The 20688-nt window shown below is 37.2% G+C and overlaps 1 protein-coding gene across 5 annotated transcripts in view; it reads right to left on the bottom strand.

The window, feature by feature from the left end:
* Positions 1-20688, bottom strand: part of LOC112980278 (multiple C2 and transmembrane domain-containing protein 1) — a 286913-nt gene that overhangs the window by 83775 nt on the left and 182450 nt on the right. For 3 of the 5 annotated variants that reach the window (XM_064499933.1, XM_064499934.1, XM_026095007.2), the window contains 5 exons: positions 18799-18901; positions 16618-16720; positions 16180-16281; positions 15763-15837; positions 13740-13859 (listed from right to left, as the gene is read on the bottom strand). In XM_064499933.1, coding sequence (XP_064356003.1) covers positions 13740-13859; positions 15763-15837; positions 16180-16281; positions 16618-16720; positions 18799-18901 — 503 coding nt within the window. Of the gene's footprint in view, positions 1-10536; positions 10922-13739; positions 13860-15762; positions 15838-16179; positions 16282-16617; positions 16721-18798; positions 18902-20688 lie in introns of those variants that run through there. The other 2 variants (XM_064499936.1, XM_064499935.1) reach the window with 2 other exon arrangements.

Here is a 20688-nt window from a genome sequence, read left to right as displayed (position 1 = left end):
AGGTTAGAGAAAGAGGATATGTCTAGAAAATAAAATGAATACCAGCCTAGGAGTGCTACAGTGCAGTGTCATCAGCTGTCGAGGGGTTACCTACGAAAAAGCCTGACCGGTGATGCAGCAGAGAATTCATTACTTTCTCTGACTGGCAAATGACAGGATTGCTCAAATCAGGAGATAAAGCAAGATGAGCTTTATTTCCATCCTGAAATCACAACCCCCCTGCTCAGTCTGCTCATCCTTTCGTCTTCTCTGCAAATTGTGGCACCAGTGCCTGTAGCACAATGCGATAAAAAAAATAGCAGCAGGAATGCGATTGATGTACGTATATACAAGAATAGCCACCATGACGCTTCGTTCTAGTTTAATTTGTGATCACCGTTTCACAAATGACTTTCGCTTTGCCTACTTCAGAATTTAGAGTCATCTCTGGCTAACTAATTTTGGTCCGATCAAGTCAAGATACCTGATTTTAAGTACCGTCAGCTACAGCTCGTACCTATCTTGCATTGCGAGAAGCAGTTGAATGATTTAATTAAAATAATTTAATTTAAATTAGGCATATTAGACATTCTAAGTAAAGGAGCAGAAGGGCGAGTTCAGTGAACCGGAGGCAATGAAGCATACTAACCAGCGATCCCCAGGTTCAGATCCTGGGGTCAGATATTCACTGCCTGCTCTCGGCTTCAGCTGGGAGTGTGCCTGGAGGTGGCTTTCCCCGCTTTGGGGAGAATGGAGGAGCAGGCTTGTGTGTCGGGGGGGATTAACTACATTGTCACTCGCTAATGACAGCTGCCAGCTGATTAGAAACCACATTAAGTTCTTAACTTTAACTTCGCTAATCAGTAAGATCAAATTCCCATAACTGGCTTGAATTTTTTCTATTAAAAGAAGAAAAAAGGGAGAGAATATGAGAGAAGCAGGTTGCATGTTTGCTACCTAATCAGAATGTAAGGGATCGCACAAGTACACAACTGCAAAAGGGAACTTTGATAAAATAAAATACCGTGACTGATTTAGACCAGCTCCCTCTGCACCATTTACAAGGGCTTAGTTCTCCTAGGCATATAGGACAAGGGTTTTAAACAATTAGTATTATGATTTTTTCTTATCAAGTGTTAACAATTAAGAATCAACCTATAAAACAAAAATCTTATCTGAGCAGTTTGACGTATTCTCCAAGAAAGCAGAACAGGAGAAGAACAAGGCTGTTATATTTATTGTAAAAAAAAGAAAAAACAAATCTTACAACAAATGATCTGAGTAGTCTTTGCTGTAATTGTTCACTAGGTAGGCTGTTAGTCAAGGCAATATTCATATTCACTTTCAGGAAACTTACAATTTTGGCATTTTCACCATATAGACAGAAACCTTTTTTCTTCAATAGTACTTTTAAGTAAATTCAAAACAGATGCTTAATGCTAAGGCTGTAACAAAAATACTTCCTTTACAACCTATGGCTCTGATAAGGCTGCTTTCGGAAATATAATGGTTACACATCCCTTTATGGCTTTAACAAACCCGTATTTTCTGTCTTGCATTCTATACAATGTAGCCTCTATTTGCACCCATTCAGTACTAAATTACAGATAAAGTTACAGCAAATTTGTTTTCTCAAAAAAGCAGTGAGGCCTAATATCCCTTGAGTAATAACAGCCTTGTCTTTCATTCAAAAGTAGAACTGGAAGAATTTTCTCTCAGAAACAAACGCTTCTTCTCGTGACAATAGATCTGTTCTTAAAGCTCTGAATGGGGCCAGCTCACTTTGCAGGTGTTCGGGGAGAAAGGTAAGAGGGCATTTGACCCTGGTGGACAACTCTTGCTGTGGTAGGTAACTTCACTATAGGCTATCACTCCATTAGACAGGCTGCCAGACTTTTCAACTCTGAGTAAGTGAAAAAGTATTGCTCAAGTGAATCAGTAATTTAGAGAGATGTATCCTGTTCATTCGGATGGAATCACGATACCTAATAAAAACCTGAAGCAGCTCTGGAACAAAGCAAAAATGTCTTACGAGGTTATAAAACCACACACACCTCCCCTCACTCCCACCCGCAATGATTCTCGTGTGTGAAAGCAATACTTATATAATGACATATCAGTGCACTGAAGTTACTGTCCAAATGCTTTAGCTAATAGACTGTGATGAATAAATATTTTCTAATGTGTTCCACTGGAGCTGCACTAGGGAATATTAATATCCAATATTCAAAACACTGTTCAGACTGATTTCAAGTTGCAGTGCTAGGAACACAGTGACATGATACAGAACACTCAAAACACACAAGTCAAAACACGCTCTAAAAAGGTTTCATTAGTTACCTCCTCTTTAAAATATATCACTAAAATGTTTCAGTGTTTACCTGTTACAATATTACACCACCATTCCTTAAAGATGAAATTAAAACTTAGGGACTTAGCGTTGAGTATTGTTAATGTGGCCTTACGCTGTTAATCATTATCTTGGGAAAATTACATTGTGTTTTATATACTAATACTATGACATTTTTATTAACTCATAATCTCTCTGCTAACAGTGCTGCTTTAAGCAAGTAATAATTAAGACGGCAGCAAATATTAAAAATACCTACTTTTAAATTCATCAGTCATGTTAAAGGACTACAGTATCTTCTGGCACTAGACCTTCTTTAAGGAAAAATAGTAAAAAGACTACTGTATTTAAAATAGAAAATAGTCATTCTTGCTTTACTAAAAGAATGCTTAAATAAGAATTAACCATATCCCTCACAGTATTGATCACTCATCTTCAAAGGAATTGGCTAACTTTAATTACTAAAAATAAATTTTTCCTGGAAATCTAAGAATTTGTCATTGGGAAACAGAGTTCCAAATGAGTATAATTCTGCCTTCTGGTCTGAGATAAGGAAGAGATTTTCCCGCTCTTTTATAAATGAGACCCAGAAAAAAAGGTACCTCACAACAGAGAGAGAAAGAACAAAAATATCATACGAGCTGACATTTTTAAGATGAGAATAATACAGAAAGGAGAATCGCAAACTAAACACCCCCCCACACACACACACACATTCGTATACTTGAAGAATGACAAAAAATAAAAGGAAATAGCAAAAACTCATGCATTAATACTGCCAGTCCTACAATTAAAGATTTACCTTCAGCTTTACATGTTTACGCCTCAAGTTATCATTTACAAGAGACATACTAAGTTGTAGAGGATCACAGATATGTACTAACATTGGCTCGAGTTTATTTTTTTTTTCTAAAACATAGCTCAGACATAAAACACAGTATCATTTCCTGTACTGATGAATGCAAAATATATATTCAGTGTATCAAAACAATTTATTTTATTCATATTTCTTTGCTAGCTTTTTTTTTTTTCTAATGGCATTAGGAAGTGTCCATCTCTGTTCATTAATGAGCAGTGCCTACTAAAGGAGGCTGGTCAATTAGAACGGGAATACAGGCACGCCTAATCACAGCTACTGTACAGCTGTGGAGAGAAAAATCATGTCTACTATTCAGTCAGTCCTGCACACTAATTGCCCAAGAAGTTCCAATCGCATAATACCAGTTATAACAGATAACTCCGCAGCGCTAACAATGGCGGCGAGAGCAGTGGTCAATCTCAAATAAACACAACTAAATTATGCCAATTTCTGCTTTTTCAAAATAGTGGGTTCTTTTTATAGTATTTGTATCTCTGGAAAGCAGTTGGTATCTTGCAACTTCAGAGTGACTGTAATTCTGATGATGTTATTCATGGAAACGTACAAAATCCAAAGATTTGCCATGCAGTTGCAAGCCTACTCAGTATCAGATGCAGCCATTTGGCTTACAGTTATTAGTTCTTCTTTCCCTTCAGTAACAATTCTGATCACAAACTTAGTAATTTCCACTGAATAAATGTTAATACTTGGACTATTTTGATTCAGCTGTTAATCTAGAATAAATAAAATCTACCAATGAAACCAAAATAAATTACACTTTTGCTAGGTCTTCTTTAGTACAAGTTATAAACAGATTTGGGGATATAACCCCTATTAATTTTATTTTATAACTTATATAGCTAAAGAAACTAATAAAATGGTTGTTTAATATCAAACCAGTGGCTATGAGGTTTACAGGCATTTTGTTTCAAGGTCCACCACAATTCTGCTTTCCTGCAGAAGGTAAATCACTCAAACATGACACTTGATAAAAATCTAACATTCCCCCTGTAGTCTGGAAGAGCAGGTCATGTATTGAAAAATTATTTAAACAACATTGTTTGGTGCAATGATACTTAACTGAAAGGATCTTTATGGCAGTTTTTCCTGCTCTTTATAGATCTGTGACCAGTATAAAATATTAGGGCACAAGACAGGCCATTGTAAACACCCAAATTTTACCAATAATGTGGCAAAGGCAGTGCTAGGACTTTCCTCTGTTGGTTTGGCCCCTTAATTAAGAAATTTAAAAGCAATCATTCTCACTGAACTGTAATCTGCTCATTGAAGCCTTGTCACCAAGAACTGCAGCTGCTGCCTAGGGTCAACACCCAAGAATGTCTAAGGGTCTCAAAGAGCCAAGGGGGAAAACAACGTGGATGGGTAGTTCAGAGAAGCATCACGGTAACTGCTTTTATACGAGAATGGGTTTAATCTTAGTTTTTCGGATATGGAAAACAACCTGTGTGGAAACAACTCTTAACCTGACTACACTACAAAATAAAGATTATGCTACTAATGTGCTGAATAATTCGTGCCTAATTTAAAAGAATAAATGAAAAAAATCCAGCACTTCTGACCTTCGTAAGCAAGCATTCTTCTGTAACATCATGCTTCAGTGGTTTGTCCACTTGACACAAACACACACATTCTGCCAAGCAAAAGATAAACAACTGCTTTTTTCCCCATATTTTGTCAGAAAGCAGCTTCTCTAACTGTGAAAAAAGAAGCTTTCTTAGTTCAGGCATAACTGCCCAGTTGCTTCATAGCACTTTCTCGCATATATTTTATTGCAGTTCAGGTGAAAGTGAGTCTTACTGTATGAGAAGTGCACCTTTCGCTGAGGAGGAAGGCAGAATGGCCACAAGGAAGGGAACAGCAGAACAACACCTGCCGGTTTCTGACAGCAAGACGCTACCAAAAGCTGATCAGCTACCATCACCACCACGAAGCACAGTTTCAGATCTAAGAGAGAGGGAGGGCTGGTGAAGAATGTCTCCTATATGCCTTTCTCACTCCAATTTCCTACTGTCCCTAGAGATACAGGGAATAGTCATTCATTCTCCATGCCACTTCTGCTTTTGGCAGGTTTTGGCTATCCTACAGCACAAGCAACATCACCAATCACCACTCTCCTGTTATTGGCAAAGTGGGAAGCAAGCAAACACCTTTCTTTTGCCAAAAATGTAGGATGAAACTGCACAACAGATTGTACCATATTAGGTATATGCTATGAAACTTCCTGGGTAACTCTTGCTGTGGTTACTTAAGGTATTTGAGACTTGATATACAACACCAATAAAATCAATTACTGTTAGTCACACAGCCTGTGCTGCAATCATGTTTTTATAGCGCTAGCAGAAATAAAACATGTTTTAAGCCTTTTTTTTTTCTGATTAATAGTCTGGATTCCAGTTTCTACAACCAAAATTCAAACTATAAAATGAAGCGTTAAATATAAACAGGACCAACATTTTAATTATATATATTTGAATCATTATAGAGCTACCCCAAGTGTTTTCTCTTAAGTAAAATTGAACATATTGAAAATTACTTCTTCCTTCTTAATTCTTCTGCTCAGCCACTGTAGCTTATAGAATCACCTAACATCTACATATCTATTATACAAGCAACTGCTACACCAAGATAAACACACTTAAGATTCCTTCAGAAGCATTAAGAAGAAATTGGTAACTTCATGTCTGTCTTTCTAACCTTCTTGCATGTCTTATTTTCAAAAGGTTAGAAATGCTGCTTCTCTGCTTGATTGTCCTTAGTTTGGCTTCTCCCATGAGCATACAATAAATCTGGTTATTGCCTTTTTCTCTATTACACTGAAACTTTTTACAAAACATTAGTGTATATTACCTACTGAATGTTCCAGTAAAATCAGCATTGCCAATAATCCTTCTACTTCAAGGCAGACCACCATAACACTTACTGCTGCTACAATAAAAAGAAAGTAAAACACTCGCTTGTAACATGATTTTATATGTTGGTTCTCATATGACTCAACTAAAAGAGGATGAAAAAGTAAGGTAAGGTATTTCATGATGCACCCACATACACTATTTAAATAATCAAAGTTTAAATGGCCAACATTTCCTGCAGTGACTACGAAACAGAAATGCATGGAACCCCACACTGGCAGGGTACAGAACTACTATTTCCTTAGGACACCGTTTCTAAATAATTACCCAAATTTAGTATCATTACTATCTGAGCTCTCCCAACTGCAGTGCTTTTTACTCAGGAGAGTTTTGAACCCGCAGTAGGGCAGCGTGAGGAGGAATATGCCATGCTTGCTTGTGATGCCTCTCTTGCCCGGGCACACAGACACACGGTGCCAAGTGCAACCCGCCGGCACGCCAGGCTTCCAACAACGCCGGCCGAGCAGCATCACGGTAACAAAGCTACGTTTGTCCCTCCTCCTCCTCATCTACACTAAGTCTGGCTAAAGGGCAATAAAAGTCTATCCCCTTTTATTTCTAAGGTGGTCTATCTGAGAAACAAGTTCTATTTACCTATGATACAGCATTTTGTATGTTTGACTTAGGATAAAATAAAGTTAACATTTCTAAACCTGGCTTGCCACAAATTACACTAGCTTCTTCTTTTCTCTGATATTTATTTTCTGGGTGTTGGACGGTTTACAGCACATCACTGATTTTCTGTCATTGGGATCTACAAATTTTTATTTAGCATTAATTTTAGCAAACCAAGATACTTCCATTTTTACTTACTTATAATCCTGCATATGTGTATGAATCAAAGTGTCCTAATCACTTATGAAAGCAACAAACCAAGTGATTGCTGTATTGAAAACTCATTCCAGAACCAAGATTAAAACTCACAAAATTCTGCTATGTAGATTTGTACTCAAATCTCTGTCTTATGCTCTCAAGACTTCAGAGAAAAATCTAAGCTCATTTTTAGAATTTTTTGGATAACATTCCAAATATATGATGGCAAATACTATTTTTTCTTAATTTTTATAATTTTTTGATCAGTCATTTTGGTGCATCAGACCTTTTGCTGTATCTACCTTTTTTTGTCCCCAATACTAACATGTAAAAAGCTTTAATAAGCAAGTACTTTCAGTGCAAAGTTGTTAATTCGCTAATAGTGAGAAAAGGAAAACATGTGGGAAGAACGGTCAGATAGTTAAGGGATTAGCCTAAGACTTGGGAAACCAATGGTCTGTTCTGCCATATAATTCCTGTTTTGATCAGACACAAATCACAAAGTCTCTAATTTTGTTTTGTTAAATGAGGAAAGTATTTCCCTACACCACATAGGCATTTTTGAGGTTAAAACTCAATTAAGATTATGAGGAACTTGCAACAGTAATTAGGTAAGTACCTAGAAGAGATATACAGGTAAAATAAACACCTGGGGAGCAACTCAAGTGCCTAAAGATAGAACTAGCACCATTTTAGACGCCTTGGAGTGTCCACATCATCTGCATGGTGACAGCAGATGTGGCAGAGAACCTAAGACAGACCCGTGCCCTCCTGGAATAGCAGCTGGAGGGCACACAGGATGCTCTACATTATCTAAAATGGTACCAACTCTGTGCTTAGGCAATGAATCACACTCCTAAACTGCTTTAACCAGTAGACATTTCACTCTAAGTTGGATGAAAGTAAATTTTTTAAAACAAAATAAAAGAGTAGAACATTAAAGGTATAAATATCGCCCAATCTTTGTCCCGCACATGTAAACACACAATATGCACACAAAACCCAACACAGTGCCAGAGTAGAGATGGATTGATGAGACCAAGTATTTCCACATATGTATTGCACCTTGGTGGCTATGGTAAGCACAGAGTTTTTAATGTCTGTTGGTGCCAGTATGTTCTTCAGGTATGAAGGGCGGCCGATGGATCCCACGCAATCATATATACCAGGATCTATCAGCCATACCTCCATTTACTGCCTATTGTACTTTCCAAAATACAGCATGGAGTATAGCTAAGTGTTGCAGTAAGCTCAAATCCCACTGTATTTCTCTGCCATAGTCCCACATTAGTTCTGCTGGTTCATGGAAAGTCAAGAAAGAGGAAACAGGATAGCAATGCCTGTTCTTTTTTGCCTGCTTTACTTTTACAAGAAGAAATGGGCAGCAGCCTGGCATAGTTCATCTCTTTCTGGCTGATGAAGATGCAGCTGACAAAAAGCTGAAAGACCCTTGCACATGTGTGTGCCTTGCATCAGAAATCAATTTTGTACCTGGCTTTGCCACTGCCATGTCACTCTGCCTTTTCAAACCTCTCTTTTGAGAGCAGATAGTTTTGACAGCAACAGGAGTTTTTGGAAAGGCTTTTTTAGGATATAAGAGGTTTTTGCAGCTGCTGTAACTGTGCCTCCTCCAATTTAAAGTTCTGGAAAACACGTGGCAAGGATGTATCACATTTGATCTGATGGACTGCCTCACCCAGGTTTAGTAAAAAGCAATTTGAAGATGTTTATATGTTACACCCTCAAAAAAGGAACTGACAATGGAAATACCTATGAGCTCTTAAATACACTGGCAAAATACCTGCAAAATTCTTGCTATCCTGCATTTAGTGTACAATAAGAAATATTTACTAATAAGCATATTAGCACATTTGTACTCATGATGGTACCATAGCAATTTGCTCCCAAAATACAAGCTTAATGCTTCAGCTTCTAGAAAGAAAAAAAAAAAAAAAAAGAAAAAAGAAAATCCTTCCAGAATTTGTTGCACTGAACATTTCCTTTAATAGGGAAAAGCTAAGCTAGTTGGCAAAATAACTGTCTCATTTCTTACTAGAGACCATCTTTTCTTTTTTTTTTTTTGCTTCCTTTTTGGTTTCGATTAATTAGCATCACACCACTTCTAAATGGTGTATATACAAAAGAACTAACACTTAATCAAAGGCTAGGAAGACTATCATGCCATTTTCACACACGAATTGTGCAACATTTGAAGACAAAGTGAAGGTGAGTTAGACCTGACAAATGACTTGGATGTAGGGCGAGTCATTTTATCAATATTTCAAAGCCCAAGAAAGAAAAATATTTTCTGTGTACACACATACACATGTATAGAAATATTCAGAGGAATAATAATAATAGGAAAAGAAGAATATGTTTATAGAAAGCTTTAATTTGAGGACACTGAAAAGTATGTGTCTGATCGGACAAAAGTACTTTGCTTCCAAATGAGAAAGGAAATGAGAAAGTTTATTTTATGAGTATCAGTTAAATGTTCAAGCAGGCAATTAAAGTGCTTTACTGAGGTCATTTTGGGACACCAAACACTTTGAAGATTAGATATTCCCTCATATGTCATGTTCAATGCTCCTCTAAGTAAAATATGTGGTTCTCTTTAGTTATTCAGTTATGAATTGTACTTTAAAGGAAAGGGGACATTTTTGATAATGCACATCTTAAACTTTTCATTAAACTACCAAATTTAAATTCTACCTTTTTGTGCACTCTGACATTTTTGTCTGGCATTTTCATTAATTTTGCGACATACATAAATGTAGCTGAAATGTTAACTGATCAATACTTTGTCTCTCTCATGTAGCACTAGAGCGAAGCTCCCCAAGGACCACGCAGCAGTACAGAAATTAAATGCGTAAAATATCAAATGTTAATGTTAAACACAGCAGCACTTACTGTATAACGACTGAAAAGGCTAAAAGAATTCCAAATGGACAGATGGTAGCACAAATTATCTACAATCACATTTAAAGATTAAAGTTTGTCCTGTAAAATAATTCATTGACTCATGTTGAAGTGTGTCCTTTTACTGATAGCTCAGTTGTCCAATTATTTTTGTGCTCATTACAGTGAGAAATGACAGTACTGGAAAAAAAGAGTGTACACTTCCCCCCCCCCCCCCCCGTTGCACCCAGTGACATCTGCAAGAACACAAATGTCTGGTCAAGAGGCTGATGGAAATTAGGCCCAATTTACTAGACATTTCAGTGCCCACAGTTGATTAATATGAAGAAAAAAATCCACTTTTGCATACTCTAGCACAGTTCTTATGCATGAAACATACCATATTAATTACTGAATTAAAATAACTCTACAAAAAGCTTAAAATTACCTAAAGATCTGTTTTAAATACAGAAAATCAAATGAATTTACAGAAAACTCTCTCTATATATATTCTGTTCTTTCCATTGAGGTTAGGTGCTTAAGAAGTATTAACATAAAGAGGTAACACACGACACATAGGCCTATTTTTGATACAAAAATGCAGTTTTGGAACTGAAATGTTAATTTAACATTGTTGATATTCACTGCCATTATTTAGCAGAGAAGAACAGATATGAAGAAAAGAGAGGGAGAGAATATCAAATCTCTTGATATTTCAGATCCAAGGTCACATCATTCTAGCCAGAATCAACCCTATGTTTCATGAGCTATTTACAAACATTTTTGAATATCTGAAAAATAATGCCTTAACATCGTAAGTGTCACAATAATGTCAAAGCCATACTATAAAAAACTATGTTTGGGTAGCAATTGTTCTTCTACTGAGAATTACTGAGGCAAAGAAAAAAGAGTCAAAACCTTAAGTCATTCAGACAAAATCCCAGTGAAGGCAATGAGGTTACAAAGTACAACAGAGACTGGTAATATTCTGTTCAGTCCAGGAAATGCATAATCCAGAATGTTAAAAACTTAGCTTCCAGGTCTCCAGACAGAATGCGCAGCACTGGTGGTTGAGCAGGTACCTTCTGATACCTTTGAGAAAAAAAATGAAGGAGAGGCACCATGATAAAACTTTAATAAAGTACTACTTTTTAGATACACGCAAGTTCTGGAATATAAACAATCAACAAGCTGCTTCAAGGGAAACTTTTCTCTCTACTACTAACGTTGTGACCATACAAGAAGAATGGCTTTAAAAAGAGCTGTAGTGAGCACTTCAATGTGCAAAGAACAAAGCCCATAGCTGTTTCTTACTACAGAGTCACGACATTAATCAAGACTTTCTGTGGGTTTCCAAAAGTAGCCTTTTTTCTTCCCCCAGATTTCTCTTATTTTATTAGCTATGACTATCCTTGTATAGTGGTAAAAACTGAGCGAGTCTGCCACAGTTTTTTCACATGCAGTCTTCTGCAATAGCAGCTACACTGGAAAGTAAAGACATGGGGTGAAGTGAGAGAAAAGGTACCTATGATTTTAAGAATACGAATTCGGGGGCATTATGAGATCTGAAAAATCAACACTAGCATATTAACTTATGTGAAATGGCTGTAAATCTGCATTGTAATATCATTCATCAATGTGCATCTTCAAATCCACCAAGAAAGAAGAAATGGTTAACTGAAAAGTTTTCTGCTACTACATTATTTATTAGTCTGCCTACAGAGCTAGAAACCTACAAAACGGCCTATTTCTCCTCTCCCTTCTGGCACTGACATTTCACTGTGACATTCTGTAATCTCTGGGAGACAACTTCAAGAAGAGGTACAATTTGTGTAATAGTGAAGAGATGAAAATGATACATACAAGTTCAGCGTTATTACAGAGTCTATTGAATTCCAGCATAACCTCAGTACAAGCATAACTCAGTGTTACACGTGCAAGTGAACCACTGCCAAGAAAGATATGACATGTTTCAGGGACAGATAATAGCTACGAAACTCCAGAAATCCTCTAAACCCAAACCTTCACAGTCTTTGCAACCATGGTAGAAGTTCACACAGATTTAGCTTAGCTAACAAAAAAGTATGCTACCAATGTTTTGTCGGACAGAGGGATGCTTTGATCCTCGGAAAGGATAACAAACGCCAAGCTGACAAGCACAGGCCAAACCTTCTCTCTGGGCGGGAACACACCCTTGAAGTCACAGCACTGAGGCAGACATAACGTATCTATAACTACCCCAGAGCAAAATCACTATTAAGAGGAAACCATTAAAAAGAAAAGCAGGCCTAAGTTTATACAGTTAGAAACAGGTTTCTGCTACAATGCACTATAACTACAGTAGTACAGTATATTTGCTATGGCCCAAAAAAGAGAGTTCTGCAATATCTACTTGCAAGTATTTGTTATGACACTGTATTTGTTCTATGATCAGAAACAATTATGATTTTATAGCACCACAACTTTTTCCGTGGCCACAGCAGTGCACCATGAGAAAGAAACCATTTCACTTGCCACAAAGAACAGGATGTCATTCCATTTCCCTTTCTTCCACTGATAACAGATGGGTGTTTCACATCCACATTAAAACAAACTGGACAGATGAGTATTTGCTAATCTGAGTAGCAAAAGCAACATGGATATCTGAGTAGAAACATATGTAGAAACATGCAGAAACCTGACTAGAAACATACGTGAACGAGAGATCATCCCTCTAAACAGCAGTGAGTATATTTACATTTTTATAGATAATCAAATTAATATAGATATCAATAAAAGCAAAAAAAAAAAAAAAAAGAAGAAGAAAACTACACAATTTGAACAGCAAGTATATCTCCTGTACTCTTGATGAAAACTGCAGCCAAGCACAAGGAGCTTGCTGCTATCCTTTGACAGGCTGCAAGTGGTTTAACGTGCCACTTAGTACAAATTAGGCCCCGCTAGGGGAAACTTCCTGCAAAGCAGCAGGATTCGCTGAAGGTCCAAAGCACCCGGATTTTGCTGCTAAGGCAGGCAGCTCCAATGCCTGGCCTGATTTTGCCAAATTCCAGGCGCCTAAGCTTCACGCACCTCAGCTGGGAGCATCGCCACCAGGCTCCCACCGTAATTACCCCAAGTGATGCTGTCTGTTGGCCGTATATATGGTGGATATGCTCCTAACTTCAGTATTCCAGCCAGCTCCATAAATTTAGATGGTCCAGAAAGTGTATTCATGCATACATTTTTACTCATCGTGAAAATTACACAAGCAAAAACCAAACAGCGACAGCGGTCTTGTTTGTAAGCTCACATCATTTTGAAAACAAAAAAACGTTCATCTGGGAAATGCAATCTGTGATTAAGCTTGGAATTTTCCAAATTTAACATGAATAAAAGGGTTAGTATTAACAAAGCTAATGTTTATGGAGAAATAATAGTTTCATTTAAATCACTAAATACTGAACTATGACCAGAAGCTGATACTTAAAAGAATACTAGTTTGCTTGAGCTTATGATTTTTAGAATTTTTATTTTGTTTTTTAACCAAAAATATTAAATGTCAGTAAGGGAGCAACTAGTCATGTCTACAGCTTTGTACTTCTAAAAAATGATTAAGTGGTCCACTACAAGTGAACCAGACAGAAATGAACAGAAACAATGTGTAAGAAGATCAAGATGTATCTACAGTTTGTCAACTGTCTCACACACCTACCTTATTGTAAATCTATAAATTACAGCAACTTTTTCTATGTTGTTCCTGTGACATTTTAAACTCTTTTTTCAAAAATGTGAATAAAGAAGATGTGCAATATCTTCATAAGGCAATAAAAGAAATACCATCCCCCACATCCACACTGGATTATTTCTCAGTCTAGAACACAAATACATTATGATGACATAAAAAAACATTTAAAGTGTTAAAAGATCATACCAAAAAAGCAGCGAGACTTCTTGGGGGTGAATCCCAGTCAAAGCAACTGTTAACATAATAGGCAGCATTTATGAGCACCATGACACAACGCTTCATGCGGATAAAGTTTCTTAACAGCAGCTATGAAAAAGATGAAAAAATGAAAATATTTTAAAACCCAAAAAGCTTCACAACAGGGTCATGCTTACCATACTGCCATTCTTAATTTGCATAAAGACTGAGGAAATAATGCATTAAGGTCTTTTGCTCATAGATTGAGAATAATATTTTAATATTTTAGAGACTCGGAAAACAGAGACTTTAGTTGCTATAAGGGTCATTTATCCTTTGTTGAATTTAATTCCAAATGATACACAAATTATTGTCCTCATTTCTGCAACTGGAGATGAATTTTAAAAAGACACTTGCAATGTTTCAAGAATGATTTTTTTTATTAAGATGTCAAGGTTTTATTTTTTAAATAGTCATGAGTTTTCCTGTTCTGCAGTATCTTGAAAATTCCCATCTTTCTTAATAAAAAGATGCTGTAGGACACTAACCTGAAACTATACCAGATTATTGCTCTAATCACACTAAGATCACCTATATCCATTACATACAATTTTTCCATCATTTGCAGCAAATATGTCTTCCATGATGCCTTTTTGATCACCGCATGTTTTACAGTATTCAAAGTAACTTTCATGGCTTACATTTATCTCTATAAAGATAAGATATAAAGGGGCTAGGTTTCAATCTTGGAAGAATACTCATAAATCCTCTAAAATGGCAATAAACTTCAATTCATCCAAAAAAAGAGAAAAAGATAGTGAATCATTTAATTTGCATACTGGACAGCACACAAAATGCTAGGTAGGTAAGCCTCTTTGAAATTCTCAGAAAATGTGGCTATTTCAGAATGCTGCTGCATCAGTCATCTGTAAAGATTCCTTTTCTCAGTGTAAGTGGTCTCAGGCTGGGATATTCTATACAAGCTAATATCAAAAAAACAAAAGCGGGTATTTAAAGTTTACTGCTCTTGCCATCTGCAAGAAAGCACAATGCCATTTTCTGTTATGAAAGTGGGGAGAAGAATGAATCTTGAATAAAAGGCCTTCTTGTTTCTTGGTCAGAATAAGGGTGAAAAATGCAGCTTGAGTAACTGCTTTACTCGCAACAGTAAAGAGAGAAGCACTCTGCCTTTTGAAGTCTTTTTAATGAAATAAATTGGACAATGTAAATAAAATTCATCCAGCAGATAATTTAAATTATGCTCATGCTTAAAGGTTCATTATTACTTCTGTAAGGGTGCTGCAAAACAAGAAAAAGTTTTAAGATTTCTGCCTTTCCTCTGCAAACGGCAAAAATTCCGTTCCCACAGTCCAATCAAAAGCCCAGTTCTCCCCAGATAAAATACCTCATTCGCGGAACATAAAAAACTGAATCAAATTTAAGGGGAGAAAAAGAAGAGATGTGTGTTTAAATAGTTTTTACCAAAATACTAGAACTTTTTTTACCAAAATACTAGAACTGTTAGTGGCAAAAATACCTGGAGAAAAAAAAAAGAAAAAGGGTCCACAGACTTCCTACCCAGGTGGCTCTCAAAAGAATAAACAAACTGTTTCAGTTTTTTTTCCACCTGGGATTCAAACCTTGCTCAACTTATTTAAAATTTGGCTAAAAGAATGCTGCAAGACTCTCTACCCTTGGAAAAAAGGAGATCTTTCAGGTCAAGGTTAACAGCAAAAATTTATGCAAGACTTGGTTTACATGCACCTGTGCTATAATCTGATATGTGTGGAACCTGATGGTTTCAACTGTGTTCTTATTCACATATTTCACGGAAATGAAGCTGCAATTTATAAAGAAGAGATAGAATAAAACCCTGTATTTTGTTTCTGCCTTTTCCTACCTATCCTGCTTTTTTTGTAAACAGGTGATGGAAATGTTACTCTTTACCTCTAGCAGTTTGATATGAGATATTTAGATGCGCACACTTGATATTAAGGCTTTCCAAAAGGATTAGTGTTTCCTTACTCTTTACCTGTTTAGACAGTCTGTTTTCCTCTTCAATGTACTTCTGTTCTTTGGGCATTAAGGTTCGTATGCTGGCTTTCACCTATGCATTAAAACGTATGTCAGCATTTCAGGCTTGCTTGTTACTCGCTAACAACACACTCTTCAATTTGCAAAAATTACGAAGTTCCAAAGTCACGGCTGCCAAGCCGACAGCGTATAAACACATACACGGGCATGAGCTGCTGCTTCTTACGTTAGCAGCAATAGCGGCAGCAGCAACAAAAAGAGTGGGTGTGCCAGGCAGTGGCAGGAGAGTATTCTGTGGTATACATCAAGGTTTAGAGAAAATGAGGAATGACAGAAATTCTCTACGAATCAGGAACAAAAGCTTTCATGAAACCAAACTCTTTAGCGGTACAAAAAAGCCAAAGTTAAGACTTACAGCATTAAAAATCACATCTATTTCAAGATAGATGACCCCCTTTGTTGGCCCTGTCAGCTGCTTGTTTTTCAAGACGTAGGCTTTCTGTTCACCATTTTGAATCTGCAGGAAAAGGACATGACAGCCGTCTGTCTGGCGGTCTCCGCTGAATACACCCCCTCCCTGGCCCCTGACCCCCAGCTGCTGAAACTGACAGAGCGCCCAAAACAACTGTGGCAAGCCTGACAAGTACCTGTTCATTACCAGCCCCGAGTCTGTCAGGAAAAATTAACTATCATGGGATTCAACATGGCCGGGAATTGAGTATGTTAAAATTTTAGTGTTCTTATTACAGACCTTGGTGGAGAAATGACAGACACGGAGCTGCAATTTCCCGGCCCCCCCCTCCTTCAGCACGAAAAATGCGGAGCAGCAGCGTGTCAGGTGGAGGAAACTTACAGACAGCAGCGGTATAGCAACTTTGCCTAGAAAGTCAGCGCTCCGATCGCGGTCTTCGTCATAAACCGTCACTTCAAGAACCGAGTGGATGTCTTTAATATTGCTGCAGAGGAGAAGGTACACACAGAAGAGAGGAGGAGGGGGAAAGAGTCACCTATACCAGCAGTTATCAAGGACAAAAGCACAAAAGGTTAGCAAAAACAGATACCCGTGTATTTTTTCAAGCCATAACAGACAACTGTAGTAAACAAAATGACCCTCAGTATAACCAAATGCTTTCCAAGAAACACAGCAACTGCTCTGCTGCAGCGCTCTGCCAGCGGAAGTTTTTAGGAGGATGTTTCTTTAAATCCTCTACCTGGCGCTTGCACCGCAGGAGCTGCGAGCAGAACAGCCCAGAGGCGCAGGAGGGGATTTACTGAGGCAAGCAGCAGGGCTGATAGTCTATCCCTTAAACACTGCTATCCTTGTGGTAATTCCTTCTGCAAATCATGGGATATCTGCAGGTCTACAAATGAAAAGAATTACCAACTATGTGAGCACATCCTTGGAGTGAGAATGAGCTCTCTGATTCCAAAATTCTGACTTAATTCAAAATATACAACAGCCGCACCACAAGAAATTAGGAACAAGCAGCAAGAGATGATGCATTTTTCAGCTATTACTGGTTTTCACCACCTCGCACAACAAATGTCACTGTACATTGCAAACTCACAAGTGAAAAATTCATCTTCCTTATTCAGAGAAAAGAAACAAAATTGTTTGAGAGTACTCATCTTTGATCAAATTGCTAATCCAAAAAAACATGAATTGAAGCAAAACAGTTCAACTTCAGTAAAACACACATCTTTAGATGAAACTGCAATTCCAGCCCAAAGTTAACTAACAAATTTCAGGATAAGGAAAATAGTCAGTGCACAAACATATGTGTTAGAGGGGGAAAACTCTCTTTGAAGGTCTTTTTCAGTTTTTCTATTTGATTTCCTGTTAGTCTTTCGTCCTCTGTAAAAACATGCAATTCCTTATGCAGAGAACACCATCAAGCAGTGGAGGTTGATTAGTTACTGGCTCTCTTAGTAGATAATTAAAAATAAATTAATGAAGAATTTAGTATGTTTTTGCAGGTACATAAATGAAAACTATGTTAATAAGCTAATGAGAAGCACTTGTGGGATTTTTCTTTTGTTCCGAATTCATTCCTGAGAGCCCACTGCAGTGTAAGGAAAGCTATGCTGCACAGATCCTGTAGCACGGATGCCAAATATATGACTGACAAATTTAGCAGAAAAAACACAAAAATTAAATCAGACACTGTTTTGGGATCAAGAGCAAAGCATAATATTCTCATTTATGACAAAGGGAAATATACACAAAGCTAAAACTTCTACTGATTTTGCAGTGGACAGTTAGCTGATTTCAGCAGCAGAGAAACCTGCAGCTGATCAGTTTTCATTGGTGTCACATTGTAATCAGACAGAAATAGAGAAAAAGATGAGAGAAAAAGAAATAAAAGGAACATGTTATTTTTGAAAGACTTTTTTTTCTATTTTGTCAGAACCCTTTACTGCCTTCAGAATAACAGAGCGATATAAACAACTGCGTCACTTCCTAATAAACTGAATGCTTAAGACTGCTTTTTATCTAATAGCAGCACTGCACTATTCTGATACCGGATAGTACTGTGACAAGTGCAGTTGGCAAATGAAAGGAAAAAGTGCACAATACAAGGAACATAATTCAAAAAAATATAACGGCATTTAAAATTTTTTCTTTTTTATATTTAGCTAATGTTCATTAAAATTAATAATCACATTTTAATGAAGTTCATAACCTCAGTATGATTTCCCCAAAAAAACTTCAGGACCAAATGCACTGTGATGAGCTCTCGAAACTCTCACTGAAGCCAGCAGGAGTTTGGAGTGCTCAGCACTTCTCATTTCCAGTCGCCAAGAAACACACCTTGCTTTTTTTTCCCTCCCCCCCCACCCCAAACCTTTAATATGGTACCTATTCTCCGACTTCTTTTCATTCATTTGAACCCCCCAAAAGTATTCAGCTATTTGGTTTAGAAATACCAGTATGTCACTGCAATACTTCTTGTGAATTAGCAGTAGGTATCTTTGACTTGCACACACATCCCCTTCAAAGAAAAAGAAAAAAAGAAAAAACCCAAACACCTACAATGTGAAGATTTTGTTCCACTCAGGATTGAGGTTCTTGTAGACAGTGTGTGTCAGCAGTCTGTCATTGTTCAATTCAACTACACAAAATGGATCACTTTTACCTGTAAAGAGAGAGTTCGGAACAAAATTTATGGACTGAAAATGCACCGTGGGCAAGTTTTAAATCAAAATTAGTTTTCTTCTAAGCTACACTGTAATTCACACAAGAATTAATTCAGGGAAGTCCTACGGTCTGCATTATATCCAAAATGATCATCAATGACTGTTCATCCCTGTAATCTATTAACATTCTTCACTAAAAGTGCATCTTTTTGTCAATAAATAAATAAAAGGAACAAATAGACTACTCTGGTTAAAAAAAAAAAAAAAGCCACGTACACCTCTGAGGCAGCAAGCTTAGCTTTAATGGTGCCAACATTACATTGACTGTAATGATCACATAATTAAGCGTCTTATTCCACATTCTTTGTAAAAACAGCACATCTATAATACTTATCCAAAGATTAGTATCCCTACATGTTTCAAGCTGTATGAAAGCTCTTCCCCAGAATCCAAAAGCCTTATATGATGCTGTAAGGTATAGAGTGTCTTTAAAAACCTAAGACCAGAGAAAATGGAAAAGTGCAATTAAACAGGACAACTTCAGCTGCAAAGATGGGCTGCCATCTCAGCACAGCAGAAGCTCAAATATGGTTGAGATTTCTGTATACGCTGCAGCACAACAAAGTGGCTTTGCATATATTTACAAAGAAGGTCCCTCAGATTGAAAGTCACCACAGAAGAAAGCATGAAGATACTGCCTTGGAAATGTAATATACAGATAACAAAAGTGGCATCCCTAAACTGGAGATGGAAGTTTTTTGTTTTTTTTTTTTAATCTAAAGAAAGAGAATGGGGAAAGGAAGGGAGGGTGAGTCCCTGAACATGAAATAAGTAGCTTATGTCCAAGGACAAAAGATGAGCAGTGCGTAGCTATCGACCAAAGAGATAGCAAGAGAAATGACCCAGACAAAAAGTTGAGAGGTAATATTGAAAAGTTACATTCAGGTGCTTCTTAGACATCCACAAGGACAAGATTTGTGTTTGGAAAGAGGAAGAAAGGAAACAGATGTGTAAGTCTCATGCATAACAGCAGTATACTTGCATAAACGGAAAAGTGAAGGCATAAAGGACAATGCTCTGTGAAACCCTAAAATCTACTGAAAGGGGAAAGAAGGTGTCGCGAGGAAGACCTGAGGAACTGCTACGAAGGAAGGAGTAGTTAGAAATATGAGTGGAACAATGAGAAGACATTTGCAAAAGCCAATGAAGAGAAGAAACTGCAGTGTGGAGTAAATTACTTAACTGGTATTTCAAATTAGGACACTAATGACAACTATAATTACTGGGGAGCACAGAGTGATGGTGTCCCTCCTTTTACCTATTTTGATTTCCACCAACAATTGAAAAGAATGACCTGATGCTGCATCCACCATTCTGTAGCCTACCTATTAGCAAACCAAAACTGATAGACAACCAGGTACCTTACAGGTAAATTTAAACATAGTACAATGATGATTGTCCTACCGAGTCCGACTTTTATGCCTGCTTACCTTTGTCTTTGGCACAAAATACAAGTGTATGTATTACTTTCATTTAAGGCTGCAAATATATTAAGTACAAAGCTGTGGAATAAATTGCTACTCCCAGAATCCAACAGAACTTTGTCTAATGAAAGGTTGCAGCCAAACTGCATACTACAGAGTGGCTCGTCCTTGTCTCTGGACTTTCTTTGGACAGCAAAGTGTTTGAAAGTTATTGAGTGGCAGCATTGGCCTTCCACAATCAAATCTAGCACACTAAGCAATTGTACTTCACAATGTCTTCAATAATTCTGTAATGCTATGTC

Source organism: Dromaius novaehollandiae, chromosome W (genome assembly GCF_036370855.1).
Source record: "Dromaius novaehollandiae isolate bDroNov1 chromosome W, bDroNov1.hap1, whole genome shotgun sequence".
In the NCBI taxonomy this organism is placed as follows: Eukaryota; Metazoa; Chordata; class Aves; order Casuariiformes; family Dromaiidae; genus Dromaius; species Dromaius novaehollandiae.
Note: the sequence above shows the minus strand (reverse complement) of the source record. Positions and strands in the feature narration are given on the sequence as shown.